General features: G+C 38.3%; 1 protein-coding gene across 3 annotated transcripts in view; it reads right to left on the bottom strand.

The window, feature by feature from the left end:
* The window catches only part of SPOCK3 (SPARC (osteonectin), cwcv and kazal like domains proteoglycan 3), a 177,948-nt gene that overhangs the window by 90,467 nt on the left and 72,897 nt on the right, over window positions 1–14,584 (bottom strand). The window contains exons 3-4 of one of the 3 annotated variants that reach the window (XM_042468598.1): window positions 6,593–6,601; window positions 6,451–6,496 (exon numbers count right to left, since the gene is read on the bottom strand). The exons of 1 other annotated variant lie outside the window; for it this stretch is intronic. In XM_042468598.1, the coding sequence (XP_042324532.1) occupies window positions 6,451–6,496; window positions 6,593–6,601 (55 nt within the window). The remainder of the gene's footprint in view (window positions 1–6,450; window positions 6,497–6,592; window positions 6,602–14,584) is intronic. One more of the 3 variants, XM_042468599.1, reaches the window with a different exon arrangement.

The following is a 14,584-nucleotide window of genomic DNA, read 5'->3' as shown; positions in this document are numbered from 1 at the left end:
TTCCTTGTTGCCACCACAACACCCACAACAGAGAATGAAGAATGAAGAGACTGATTGTACGGAGTAATCATAAACAAGTCATGTGTAATCTTCTACCACTACAACCATTGCTTTTTGCAAAGGACACACTCTTATCACAGGATAAAAAAGAAGTACTTCTCTATGTTGCACACTATTTATTGCTGATTTATGTGCCCAGACCCTAATAGCCAACATGCATTTGTTGAAATTCCACCAAAAGCCAATGACTTTTGCATGTGCAGTGTTATTTTTTAATAGACAGAAGATCTTTGTAGCTGAAATCTCCCAGTTGTGTAAATTTACTCTCAAGAATTGGTAGGACATTTTAAGTACTTATTCAATCAGTCACACTTACGTAGCTCAGAATTCATTGCCCATTTGAAATTATTTTTTCAGTATTGTGTATGTTACATGCCTAATGTCACACTTAGAAATGGTCATAAATTAAACCAGTTGCAAGTGAACAAATGGTCAAACTAAACCAAGCGAGTGTTAACTACTGCTAAGAAAATTAAAGTCATCACCAGAAATGTGATGGGGAGTTTTGCAACACTGTCAAAAACAAAACAAACAAACAAACAAAATCTTCTGTCATAATCATGATTTCTGCAACATTTCTCTGGACAAACAATAAATCCCAGTTTTGCTTCTTTATGGGATTGGCAACCAACACCATGATCATAATTAATTAAAGAGGTCCTGAAAATCATTAGTTCAAGAATTCATCACTCACTGTAACATATTCAGTAGCCATGTTGGCCATGCAGCAAAATACAACAAAATACAAAATTTGCAAAACAGGGCTTCCACCAGGTACTGAATCTATCAGGTTCACATAATTTTTCACAAATACATATTGACTTCTGTAATCAGTTGCAGGTAAATAAAGTTGGCAACAGACCATGTCTGTGTGTCATTTGTTTCATTAGCTTATTTACTGTTCTTTATTTAGAATTATGAAGTTACGTTAAGATCTAAAACATGTCAGGATAAAAATATGTGATAATCCTAAGGGCACTGTTTATTTAATAATGTAACAAATTCAAACCACCATATTACTGTAATTTTTAAGCAAAAAAATCCTGGTTTTAAATCTATATTTAGACTGGTTGAGTAAACCACACATGAATATGCTGGAAAAAACATCAGAATTTTAATAGGTGCAAAGCAATAGTTTCATTCCCCAACCATCTACCACTTGGAAGATCTGTTTCAGAGTTACAACCATACCACAGAGCATGACATGGACATTTCCCTTTGTAAAAGTAGGGGGCTGCCTCACTTCAAGACATATAATTGATCAATTCATTTCAATATTTTTTAGCGCAAAGCAAACAGCATTTCTTCAGTGTTTCCCTCACCACATCCAGAGGTGCCAGAGTGCCTTATACCATGAAACCATTTGTGTAGAAATCTGTTCAGTGTACTAATTAGGTATTCAATTATCAAACTATATCTTAGATTTAATTACAGTGCATGCACATCATACACGGGCATGCCATAAAAGGCAATGGCGCGTGCGCTATGCTGCATCACATGCACGAGTCCCATTGTTTTAAATGGGGCTTGAGCATCTGCAGAATTTCCCTTACGCAGGGGGGGGGGTGGGTCGGTAATGGATCCACTGTGTAAGGGAAGGGCAGCCTGTATATAAAAAGCAAAGACAATAACTGAATTAGGTACAATAATGTAATGAACTTAACCAATTTGGCACTTTAAATATATAATATAAGTCTGCAGGCAGTAGAATTATGGCATAATTAAACTGATAAAAGGAAGAAGAATTCAAGATATTGAGGTGAAACTGTTTCATTCCTGTTTCTGAGCAAATGCTTTGATATAAAATATATGTATTGTAAAAGCCAAATTCTACATAGTGGCCCAGGAAAAGCCTTATTAATGTATCTACTGCCATAAAAAAAAAAAACAATATCCGCAAGGTATCTGTCCTCTGTGGAAATGTCATTTCATATCTTCTGTGTTACACGAAAATACTTCACTGTTCCTTCAGGGTATTTCTACTGAGCAACCAAAAGCAGCCTCTATGCTATAGGAATTACTCCAGTGACTTTGTACAATAATTTTATTCACTAAAGTGCTCTGCCTAAGAACTGAACATTTGCAATCTAGAAATAAATTGCAGTGGATAATATATTGTACATGTATGGTCACAGGGAGATTAAGAATTTCATGTACCTTCTACAGATTCCTTTTTAAAAGTGCCATGTAGCTCATTTCTAGTTCACCAAAAATCCCACACCTAAACACTCAAATAAAATTGATACATAGTAAATGCTTCCTAAGCTAAAGCTGCAAATCTTTGTTATGGCAACCCACTGCATGCCCATCTTGTTGACAACTCCACTGAATTCCTACTAAATGCTCTTCCTTCAAAAGCCCATTTTCATTTAAACAAGGTGCAAGCTCCCATGTACATTGTTTAAAAACAGATAAGGGTGGCTTCTGGGAGTATGCATCTTGTTTAAAGGGGGAAATGCTTTTAAAGTGTTTAACTGCGGGACTTTTTAATGTGTACCATCAAATTCTGGCAACACAATTGACACAGCCTTCCACAGGTTTTGGGGAGATGGCCTTCAGGCCCACAGAAGTTGCTCACCCTGTGGCAAATGATGAATGGGGGAAAGCGGGGGAGAGTCAACATGTTGAAGCCCTAGAACAGTGCGTCCCAAACTCTGGTCCTCCAGGAATTTTGAACACCAGTTCCCAGAAGCCTCAACTGTCTTGGCCAGCGTTCTGTGATTCTGGGAGCTGAAGTCTAAAACACCTAGAAGGCCACAGAGTCTGGGATTCACCGCCCTAGAGTCTGAAATGAATTTTTAAATGGAATACAGGAGAATGTAATAAATCCTAATCTAATTTGTTTGCTTTGAACATTTCAGGTAGCACCTAGGTCTTTTTGAGGGGAAACAGTCTTGATCTACATGTTTGACAATACAGAATCCAGTTGATTTCCCAATATGTCTTCATCCTTCAGCAAATCAAATAAGTCATATTTGTTGGAAAATACAGATTAAATAAATTTAGGCTGACTGTGCATTAGGCATGCAATAAAGAAGCAAAGAATATGTCACTTCCTCAGAACTGCTCTCTATCGTTCATAATTCATAAGGACTGACAAATGCACTCACCAACTTGTCACTGGAAAACATGTTTTTAAAAATTCTGGGAAGAACCCTCCCCCTTTTAAGACTTCAGATATCACACTGTTCTTAGGGACTCAGAAAGCAGAGAGCTTTTTATTGATTCTCTAAGATTAAATGAGACAAAGACAGAGTTATAAGTAACCCATTTTACAGATTACAGGAGAAGACTGGAATTTGCATCTATGCTCACGCTGATACCCTGAGGTCCTAGAAGGACCTCCAAAGTACAGAGCTGTAACATAAGCAAGAGCCCATCCACCAGTGGAAGAGTAACTTTTACAGCAAACACTTTCACTTTTCAGGCTGTCAAGGCCACCAAAAGTTTGGCAACCCCCCAGATGTTTACTTGGATAGTTAAAAAAAATCAGAGCAATACAGAATGATACATCAGTTGAAAGATGATCACAAAATGATACGGAGACATTTTGGATGATAGAAGTGTTTCTCTCTTTAATTCTCTCTTGACTAGTATTACACAGAAGCAAGCAAAAGAGTGAGAACAGAATTTTAAATATATATATATATATATATATATATTATATTTTGTACATCTACATTTTGTACATTCTTCTGAATGACCTATGAAGAAACTACTGACTCAAGAAACAAAATTCCATTTTTTGCAAAACATGGCCAAGCCTACTCCTCTCACCCTGTATCTCACTTCAGTTGAATAAATGGACATCATGAAATAGTCAAAAGTAAGAAATATATATTTCAATAAAACTGAATGTGTTTTAGAAGTAAAAAATACAAGTACTTTATATCTCAGGAATATTTTAAAACATGAATACCCAAAGTATTCTTTGAAAATACAGCCCTATCAACACTTGTCTTAAATAACATTTTTAACAGCCATTCAGTTTCCAAAGAAACAGCCCCATTCAAGCTAAAATACACTAGTCTGATGCTTGCGCTCTTCAAAGAAATGGTGCAAAGTAATATACCGCAACATATTTAAATCCAGCAAATCCAATGTTACTTAGAAGTTGGAGAAGTGAACCTTTATTGGTGTTTTCTTTTTTAATTGAAAACACTTGGCTTCCATTACTGTGACTTAATGAAAATACAAAGGGAATTGTTAAGTTTTCATAAAGCTAACAACTCCATAGTAAGGGTGAACCTCTGTAGCAAATCACAAATCATTTAAGAGCAAGAAATTTCATGAGATAAACTACTGCCCTATATATTTTAAAAAGGTTTATTGTTCTAGAAAAGGTTTAAGGCAAATGTAAGAAGAGCTTAATTATAGCAACAACACAAAATTATTCACATGTGATACAAGCCTGCCCCCAAACATTTTAGTCTATCATCTTATAAAATCTATTTATTATGGAAAAGATTGTGATTGTATTTGCCAGAATCAGTGACTCAAACAGCCAAAAAAGAAAAGAAAAGAAAAGAAAAGAAAAGAAAAGAAAGAAAGCTGTTGGAAGAAAGTACTGAAATTTGAGCCAACCAACAAGACTATGATTTAGACATGAAGGAAAAATACAGCATAGTCACTGATATTCCTTTCTTTAATCCTGAGCAGCTATCTTTATTAATTTTCTTCTTCTATCCTCATCTGTCACAGATTTTCTGGACCTGCTGTATGTGAGTGAGTGGGTGGGTGGGTGAGTGAGTGAGTGAGTGAGTAAGTGCGTGAGTGAGTGAGTGAGTGAGAATTCATCCATCTTTTCCTTACAGATATGAAGGACAAAATGTGCAGATGGCAGTTTTCTAGAAGCATGTTTGTATGTATGAATAGAAATTCATGCACATCCTTCAAATATGTCTTGTGTTCCTTGTGTTTTTCCAGTATATTCATGTTGGTGTGTGGGGAAAGGAATGATAAATAAAAGTAGACTTCTAAGATTATTCCCTAACCCAGACATGGGTTTATATCTGTACATGTAGGTCCAAAACACATTGCAGGAATAAATCTAAGACAGCTTTAACTGCCCTAGCTCAGTGCTAGGTAATCTGGGAATCATAGTTTATTGTGGCACCAGAACTCTCTGGCAGAGAAGGCTAGATGTATCACAAAACTACAGTTCACAGAATTCACTAGCATTGAGCCAGGACAGTTAAAGTGGTCTCAAACTGGATTATTTCTGCAGTGTGTTTTGGCCATGTCGGTTTAAGATAAATAAATAGCCGATATGAAGTGGTGGCCTGAGCCAGATTGAAACTAATAAATTTATCACATGTCAACTCCCAACCAATCTGAGCATGGGCTGGGATCGGCACGGAACAGGCAAGAATGGGTGTTACCACACAGGAGAATGCCGGCAATGCCATCGGGAGTCCCCAAGCCATTCACCATCCATGCTAAGGCTACCGATTTTGAAGAATTGAAAGCTTTTCCAAATCGGTGTGGAAATGATGTGCGATAAAAGAGGAGGCATTTAAACCAAAATAATCTCATGTGGTAAAGCTTCTTTCCAATTGCAAGCTGCAGCTGAGAAGATGTTAGGGAATCACAGTCTGGAATGGGAAATACTCAGCAACAGCAAAGTCCCGTGCCATTATTCTTCTCTGGTTCATCCCCAATTTATACTGGCTATCAACTTAAAAAATAAATCAATGATCCATAGCTAAATTCATTGATAATCATAACAATTACCTTCACCCATGTAGCTGTTTAATGAGCACTAAAGGAAATGAGATGTTTTGAAATTCAATTTTCAACTCATTACACTTAAAATCTGATGTTACCAGGAATTATATTTATAAGATGTTCTAATTTGCTCTGTAAGGTTATAGGGTACAGGGAGAGATACCTACGAACTTATTATGAATACCCTCATTCCTCCACATCCACTGGAGTTAGTGGCACAGGAGCCCCGTGAATGTGGAAAAACTACAAATAACAATAATACTATGTTTTTACCTGAGAGAATACCACTCTAGAAATTTCTAGATCCTCCAGTGTAACTCTGTGGCCAACATCTGGCAGACACTTAATGCTCTGGAGGAGCTATAAATGCCTAGTTCTCTCTATGACTCTTTAGATCATTCAGTGTGGCTTTTGGTTAAAGTTGACAATAGATTTGTGCTGGAGGATTTATATATTCTTAGAGAGAACATATTAATAAAATCCATGAATAATCAAATCCTCAAAAGTCAAACCTGCAAATGTGGAGGGATGAGTGTATGTCACTTTTTAGCCAAGCAATGAGGACAAAAATGACATTAAGAGCTTTTCATTCTTTATTATGCAGAGCAACTTATAGTAATGACAGCTCCTTTTTTTTCTGGTTATATGAGAATAATGTCTTACCTTGATCAAAGGGTCTAGGTGGGCTCCATGTGCGAAAATAATCATCCTGTAGCAGAAAAAGAAAGTGTACATTTAGTATTCAGAAAGCAGTACAAATACATGCAGAGAAAAAGGCCTAGAAATACATAAGGAATATACAAACCTCAACTTCCTGCAAAGGGCACGCAGCAAAAAAAGAAACACAAACAAGAAAAAGATATAATTATCATATGAGTATACTAATTGCAGGGAACAGAAAAAATCTTTGCTAGTGAAGAAAAAAGCAACAAGTAGCAAATCCACAAAGCATAAGTACCTGATTTGAGAGTCTTTCATCCAGCCTTAACATTTCACGTTTCCACACAGAAATGGTCAGCATGTTATGAGGTTCTCTCCTTTCTAATATGTTTGGCAGCAGCTAGCATGGAAATTCCTAATATACAAACCATGTGAGAAGATATTCTAAACGGTATAACTAAAGACCTAATAGCATTCTCCACACGAGATCATGACCATCAAACTTGTATGGGCCTTCTTTGTACAACTTCCTGATTTTTTGTAAGTTTGCTTTTCAGATAACAAATTTTTCAGATCATCATTATCCGTCATTTTGCTGGAGAAAGCAAAATCTTATATATGATAGGCTGGATACAAACTACAGCTGCATCTGCATTGCAGAAATAATCCAGATTGACACAACTTTAACCACCATGGCTTAATGTGATGGAATTCTGAGAATTATAGTTTTGTGAAACATTTTGCCTTCCCTGACAGAACATTCTGGTACCACAATGAACTACAAATTCCAGGGTTCTACAGGATGGAGCCATGAGAGCCAGCATGGTACAGTGGTTTGAGTGTTGGACTATGACTCTGGATATCAGAGTTTGTGTCATCATTTCAGCATGAAAACCCACTGGGTGACCTTGGGCAAGTCACAGTCTCTCAGCCTCATATGATGGCAATGGCAAACCCACTCTGAAGAAACTTGCCAAGAAAACCCTATGATAAATTCTCCTTAGGACTGCGATAAGTAAAAAATGACTTGGAGGCACACAACTACAGGAACAACATGGCAGTAAAACCAATGTCAAACTGAATTATTTCCAAAGTGCAAATGCAGCCTTTGTCATCCTTAGATTCATTCATGGAGCAGATTCACTAACAATAATGCGATTTAACTCAGTAATGATTTCAATAGGTCTACTCTAAATATTACTAAGTCTGGATCCAATTCAATCCAAATATTACTAAGTCTGGATCCACTAAATCTGGATCCAGTTTTGGAACTACTGCTCTGTGTTAATATTTAGAAGAAACTTTCAGCTTACTGAAAATCGATATACTGCAGTAACAGGTTTTATGAGTTTGGTCATCTTGATATATAAAGATTTCCCTTTTAAGTCTGCTGAAATAAAAGTGTTTTGACTGCTGGTCGAAGGATAAAAGGAGTGGGACATTTTTCCTCCCTGAGAAGGCGTATGCAGAGCCTACAGGCACTACCTTGCATTCTGACTAACCATACTTGTGACATCGGTGGACTGAGTGAAGGGCCTCTACCGATAATCTCAGGGCCAGGCCAGGGTCATTCAGTCTGCAAGATAGCTTGAACCTGAGTCACTTAGGGCTTCGTATGTTATTAGTTTTCTGGCAGTTCATGAGGTATCCGGAGGACTCCAGGCCACTAAAATTTGTCCCAAACCCAGTTCCCCATGACCCTGCTATAATATGCCTCTTCTCTAGCTTTTTCCTCCCCCGTTTTAAATTTAAAGGATACAAATCCAAAGACTCCTTTCTGCATGAAGGGTGCAAAATAAAAGTGCTTTTAACGAGGGATCCACAGAATTCATCATTTGTACTCTCAACTAAACTAACTGTCCATCCTTCAAATCCGCGAGGGATCTATTCTAGACCACCAGCACCCGCAGATAAGGAAATCGGGGGACCTCAAGTCCAGTTGTTCTTAATGGTGGGCATGACACGCATGCAGTTGCTAATGCAAACATGTGCACATACACGTACACCTATTGTAAGCAAGGAGGCTTGCCGTCCGCTGATGTTTAAACCCATGGATGGCAAGCCCACAGATATTGGCAGCCCACTGTATATGGAAGTTTGGAGCAGATTATCATTAACTGTGAAATTTGGAATTTAGCTTTTAAATGCAATCCCTATCATACAGTGTATCAGACTTTTGCTGCAATATCATATCTGAATTGCATTTGTTTTATGGGAAAGTAAAACAAAAATATTTAGCCACATCACTGCTCTTTAATTGGTTTACAATAGTTAAACATTAGATTAGAATTTTACAATGTAATGCTTTCTGGCTGAGCTGATATGAAATACTGTATTTTCTGGCGTATACGACGACTGGGTGAATAAAAACGACTATGTGTATAAGACAACCCCCAAACTTTTCCAGTTAAAATATAGAGTTTGGGATATACTCGCCGTATAAGACTACCCCTCTTCCAATGCACACCAAATAAAAATTTAAAAAAAACACCATCAGATTTTATTTCAATATGGTAATTTTAATTCAAATGCTTATGCCATGCAGGTACTTAGCAGGAAACCTTGTTGTATACAAAGCCTGCTTGGACTGGTCAGCTCTCCCTGCCTGCCCAGCCCTCCCTATCTCCAAGACTATCAAAGTGGTAGCTGCTTTCATACGATTGCCGCATACAGCGGGGATGCCTCCACGGCTGTTTTTGAGCTGCCCCCACTATATGCGGTGACTGCAGATTCTCCAGTCTGGCTCGGAAATTTCAGCACCTGCGTATAAGATGACACCCGGCGTATAAGACGACCCCTGACTTTTGAGAAGATTTTCCTGGGTTAAAAAGTAGTCTTATACACCAGAAAATACAATATTTCATATGAGGCAATACCAAAAAGATGGAAGGTTCCTCTCAGTTACTACAATTCAAAGTAACACATATCCAAACATATATGCTTTTAAAATATCCTTTTAAAATTGCCTTCTAGCAACACTACATCAAGTTTCCTCACCACATGAAAATGGAAAGTTTGAAAATTGAAAAATAAAAATCTTCTTTGGAGTTTTTTAAACAGAGGCTGCAAACTCATGGATGACCAGGGCCTGGTACTACTAGGATGCAAATTCTTTGCCACAACAGCTTCCTTGTCTGCCAGTCTATTTCTGGGCACAGTTTGCAGGCCCTGAATAGCGAAGGTCCAGGTTATTTGAAATAGCATATCTTAGCTTACCCTACCTTACCCTACTCTACATATCTGCCTGGGCTGTGAGATATGAGGGCAGGCACTTCAATTGCACTGAACTCAGAGGTACATTTGGTGAGGATAAGACAGGGCCAATGGCTGCTGAGTCTTTGGAATCCTCTTCCAAGGAAAAGTCGTCAGTCTCTCCCACTTGCTGTCTCTTCTTCTTCTTCTTTTCTTCTTCTTTTTATTTAGACATACATTTGGCTGTTGAACAAGAGATTTTTAATAGCAAGTGCTATTTGTTTTTAATAGATACACTTCAGATTGCTTTCTAATTTAATCATGTTTTGATATCATAAATTATTTCACTAAATTTTAGCATATTAACTTATGTGTTTACTCTTGTTGTGAACTGCCCTCAGTTCCAATTTTGAAAGGAAGATGTGATCAAATAAATAAAATAAGCAAAATGAAATGGAATTCAGGAGAATTCCTCAGGTGCTGAGAAGCATTGTAGAAAAGGAGGAGGTTACCACTGAGGCAAAGGAAATGGGCCAAAAGGAGTGGCCAGAGGCCGCTCCAGCCCAGATTGTCCTGCAATTCACCGGGGACTGCAGCATGGCCTGCTCTTAAAGAGCCCTGGTGGTGTAGTGATTAAATGTCAGTACTACTCACTCACAAACCACAAGATTGTGAGTTCAATCCCAGCACAGGGTAACAGTCTAGCATTCTTCCAAGTACCCAGCTTGTTGGAGCAATTAGCTTACAGTTTTAAACCATTTAGACACTGCTTAGTATGGTATGAAGCAGCATATAAATGAAGCTGCTATTGCTGTCACTAAAACAGGATGCTGCCGTGGTCCTCAAATTTTTTGATTATCAATATAACTAGCAAATAGTAAAATTCAAAATATATCCATGTGACCCTTGAACAATCTTCTTCCTCCCATTCCTGACTCTGCAAGTATCCTCCATAGAGTCCCCCCTCCAAAACAAACAAAAAACACAACTTAAAATTTCCTTCTTGTGGGACAGCAAAGAGCTAATTTCAAGAAAAAGTATTGCAATATATTACTTCAGAAATGCTGGAATTATCAAACACCCACTGGGATTAGAATCTGAAGCTGTCACCCTTTCATTTATTTCATCACCACAACATTTCTTTCATTTTCTACCCATAGAGAAATCTAAGAGTGAAATGTATCTCTAATTGCTGACATGTTCCCCAGTCCTAGAGGGGTTCACGCTCCCCTCAAAGGATTGTGTTTGCATCTTAGGGGTGCTTCTCGACTCATCACTTCAGATGAGAAATCAGGTGAATGCAATGGTCAAGAGTGCCTGTTATCAGCTCCGACTGATACGTCAGCTGTGCCCTTTCCTGGAGCCTTTCCTGACCTCAAAACTGTAGTACATGCACTGGTAACCTCAAGACTTGATTTTTGCAAAGCACTCTACATGGGGCTACCCTTGTGCCTAGTCCGGAAACTTCAACTGGTACAGAATATGGCAGCCAGATTGATTACAGGAACAACTAGGAGTGACCATATTACACCAATATTGAATCACTCCACTGGCTGCCTATTTGTTTCTGAGCACAGTACAAGGTGTTGGTCATTACCTTTAAAGCCCTCTATGGCTTGGGCCCAACCTACTTAAGGGATCGCCTCCTTCCATATAATCCGCCCTGTACACTCAGATCCTCTGGGAGGAATTTGTTGCAGTCCACAAAGACCAGATTGATGGTGACCTCCCAGGGGACTTTTTCCGCAATCGCTCCCACTTTATGGAATGTCCTGTCGGACAAGATCCGTCAAATTACCAACCTAGAGAGCTTCAAGAAAGCTGTCAAGATGGATCTCTTCTGGCAAGACTTCCCGGAATAGAACTGGCCACGTAAAGCTCCCCCCCCCCCCCCACAGACATATATAAGCGAAGACTCTGCCCACCATTATTTTATTATTGTATTATTGTTTATAGATTTTATCATCTGTAATTTTAATGGATAGAATTGTTTAAACCTTTTTTAAGGGAGGGGAAATTGTATATATTGTATTTTTTAAAGGTTGTACGTCGCGTTGATTGTGGTAACAAAAAGCAGGATATAAATTAAAGTTTTATTTATTATTTATTATTTACTCCTCCTTCTTTTGTGTCCAAGCATGCTTTTCTTGTAATATGTTCTGCATACAGAGTAAACAGATAGAGTGAAAGGATGCAGCCTTATCTGACCCCTTTGCCACTTGGGAACCATTCTGTTTCTCTGTGTTCTGCCTTTTCTCCTGAGTACAGATTCCTCATTAGGACTATCAGATGTGTTGGCACTCCCATGTATTTAAAGGCATTCCATAGCCTTTCATGATCTATGCAGTCAAAGGCTTTGCTATAGTCCAAAAAGCACATGCTGATTTTCCTTTCAAACTCCCTGCTATGCTCCATTAGCCATCATATATTTGCAATGTGACCCCTGGTGTCTCTCCCTTTCCTGAACCCTGCTTGGAACTCTGGGATTTCTCTCTCCATGTATGGTTGGAGCCTATGTTACAGAATTTTTAAGATGATTTTGCTTGCATGGTAGATTAGTGTTATGGTTCTATAGTTGCTGCAGTGTCTTGTCTCTTTTTTTGTGGATGGAGATGTATATTGACCGCTTCCAATCTGTTGGCCATTGTTTTGTTTTCCATATCTATTGACATATGTTGGTTAGAACTAGAGATGCTTCTGTCTATCTTTAGTGTTATTGGTCTGCAAATCAGAGCAACTCTAGTGAGCATAGCCAATAGTGAACTATGCTGTGCTCTGAAATTCAACAAAAAGAGAAGTATTATGCAATTCCTATCCCTGAATGAAAAGATACTGCATAAAAACATTAAAACACACCTTCTGACAAACTTGCAAAACTGAAGTAAAATAATGCAAGAAAGCATCCTGTAAGAAAAAAGGTCTAACAAACAGGGGTATACTGTAGTGATGAGAACTACAAGCTGCATGTTCCCATTTTTAATGAAATGTATAAGCCAGGGCATGTGAATTACAAACTCTGGACAAGAATCTCAGTATGAGGAAGTACAAAAATATATGTATTTATATATGTGTGTGAAAGACTATATTAGTATTTTATCTATATGTTATTTTTTTTAACATTACAGTTGGCCCTTCTTATCTATGGAGGATCCATTCTGGACCCCCCCCCCCCCCAGCAAACAAAAAATGTGGGACCTCAAATCCAATTGTTTACTATGGTGGTATGGTATTTGTGTAGTCACTGGAGCAGCCTTGTGCACAAGCCTCCATTAAAAACAACTGAGCTTGGTGTCTGTGGAAACTCAGATCTGTGGAAGGCCAGCCCACAGATAACAAGAGCCCACTGTATTTTTAAACAATTCTTTTTCCTGGGAAATTAGAGTAGGGATGTGTGTTGTTAAATTATTAATTCCCCCAAAGAACAAAAAGTGATTCTATCCATTTTCTCCCTAACATCAGACATCTTCAAAAATTATACAGTTTTCAAAGAATCTCAGGAGGGGAGAAAGTCACTGGGCCAAAGCAGACGGACAGGAAAAAGTGGCTTGATGCTGGGTTTTCTGAAAGCATATTGAAACCCCACTGTCCACACCACCTGCTCCCAAGGCAGGGTGAACACCCATGGGCTTTCAGCACCATATGACACCAAGCCATGTTGTGCAGGTTGTTTTTTGTTTGTTTTTGTTGCATACCCACTGTGCATGTACACCATTGCACAAACAAACCACCAGTGACCTCCAATTACCGCCCTTTTCCCACCAAGATGACATTCCACTGGATGCCTGTATAACTGGTCACAATCACAGGTTCAATGCACTGCCTGTACAGTGCATCGGCTGGCAAAGCACAATCATGCAGGCTGCCCATACATGTCCCCTTCACCCCACCACGCCCCTGTGAGCACAAGCCCCATTGGCTTTAATGGGGCTTGAGCTTATATGGTATTTCCCTTATGTGAGGGGGTCTGTAACAGATCCCCCGCGTAAGGGAAGGGACTACTGTATCTACTTGAACTTTTACATGCTTTCGAACTGCTATGCAGCCAGAACCTGGGATTGGTGATGGGAGTTTATTCCATCATATGGTGCTTGGGTCTTGAACTGCTGATCTGCCCACCTTCCAGTCATCAGAGTTGGTGCCATAACTGCTAAGCCACTGCATCCCAATTTACAGGGTCCATAAAAAGCAAAATCTGACACAATGTACTACAACACAAACTTTGGTTTTTATTCTACACTTTGGGGTAGAGGTCAAAAGATCCTGCTACTTTAGCAAGACATGAATGTGTATTTCATATCAGTTTAAGACCATGTAATTTTGAAAATATGACGTTTTTATATTAATGTAAATACATAGGCCATTTTCATAATCCTATGTGCTTTCCCTTTTTTCTTTGTTACCATACTTTTTAAATCCTTTTTGACAATACTGAGAGATTTATCAAATTAAACAAAGCAGTGGTTCTCATTCTCTTGAAGGAAAACCACAAGCACTTTTAACAATGGGTAGTTTTCTTTCAACATTTCTGCACAGAAATCATATCATAATAATGTCCCAAAGTGTAAAGAATCTTGTGGCTGTACTCTCTTTCCTTGATGGGGAGAATAGTAACCATAAACACATCTTATTTTAGTTTTAGTTTTTTCCATCAAACGAACAATCATTAATGAGTATTTTTCACATCCCCCCACACATACACACACACACACACACACACACACAAAACATTAATATCTGTTTAATGACAAGCCTTTTGATATAGTTTTCCTCCAATATGTTCAAGTCTGAAAACAAAAAAACCTTTCCTTTCAGCATCTAAGCAATGATTCTTGTCTTATTATGTTGGATTCTTGTGCCATGCTTAAATGCCCAAACACATGATATTTTCTTTCTTTTTTTACTTTACTGTTCTAAATTAACCAAAATTTTATTTTAGAATTTTTAC

This window comes from Sceloporus undulatus, chromosome 5 (assembly GCF_019175285.1).
Source record: "Sceloporus undulatus isolate JIND9_A2432 ecotype Alabama chromosome 5, SceUnd_v1.1, whole genome shotgun sequence".
NCBI classification, from domain to species: Eukaryota; Metazoa; Chordata; class Lepidosauria; order Squamata; family Phrynosomatidae; genus Sceloporus; species Sceloporus undulatus.
Note: the sequence above shows the minus strand (reverse complement) of the source record. Positions and strands in the feature narration are given on the sequence as shown.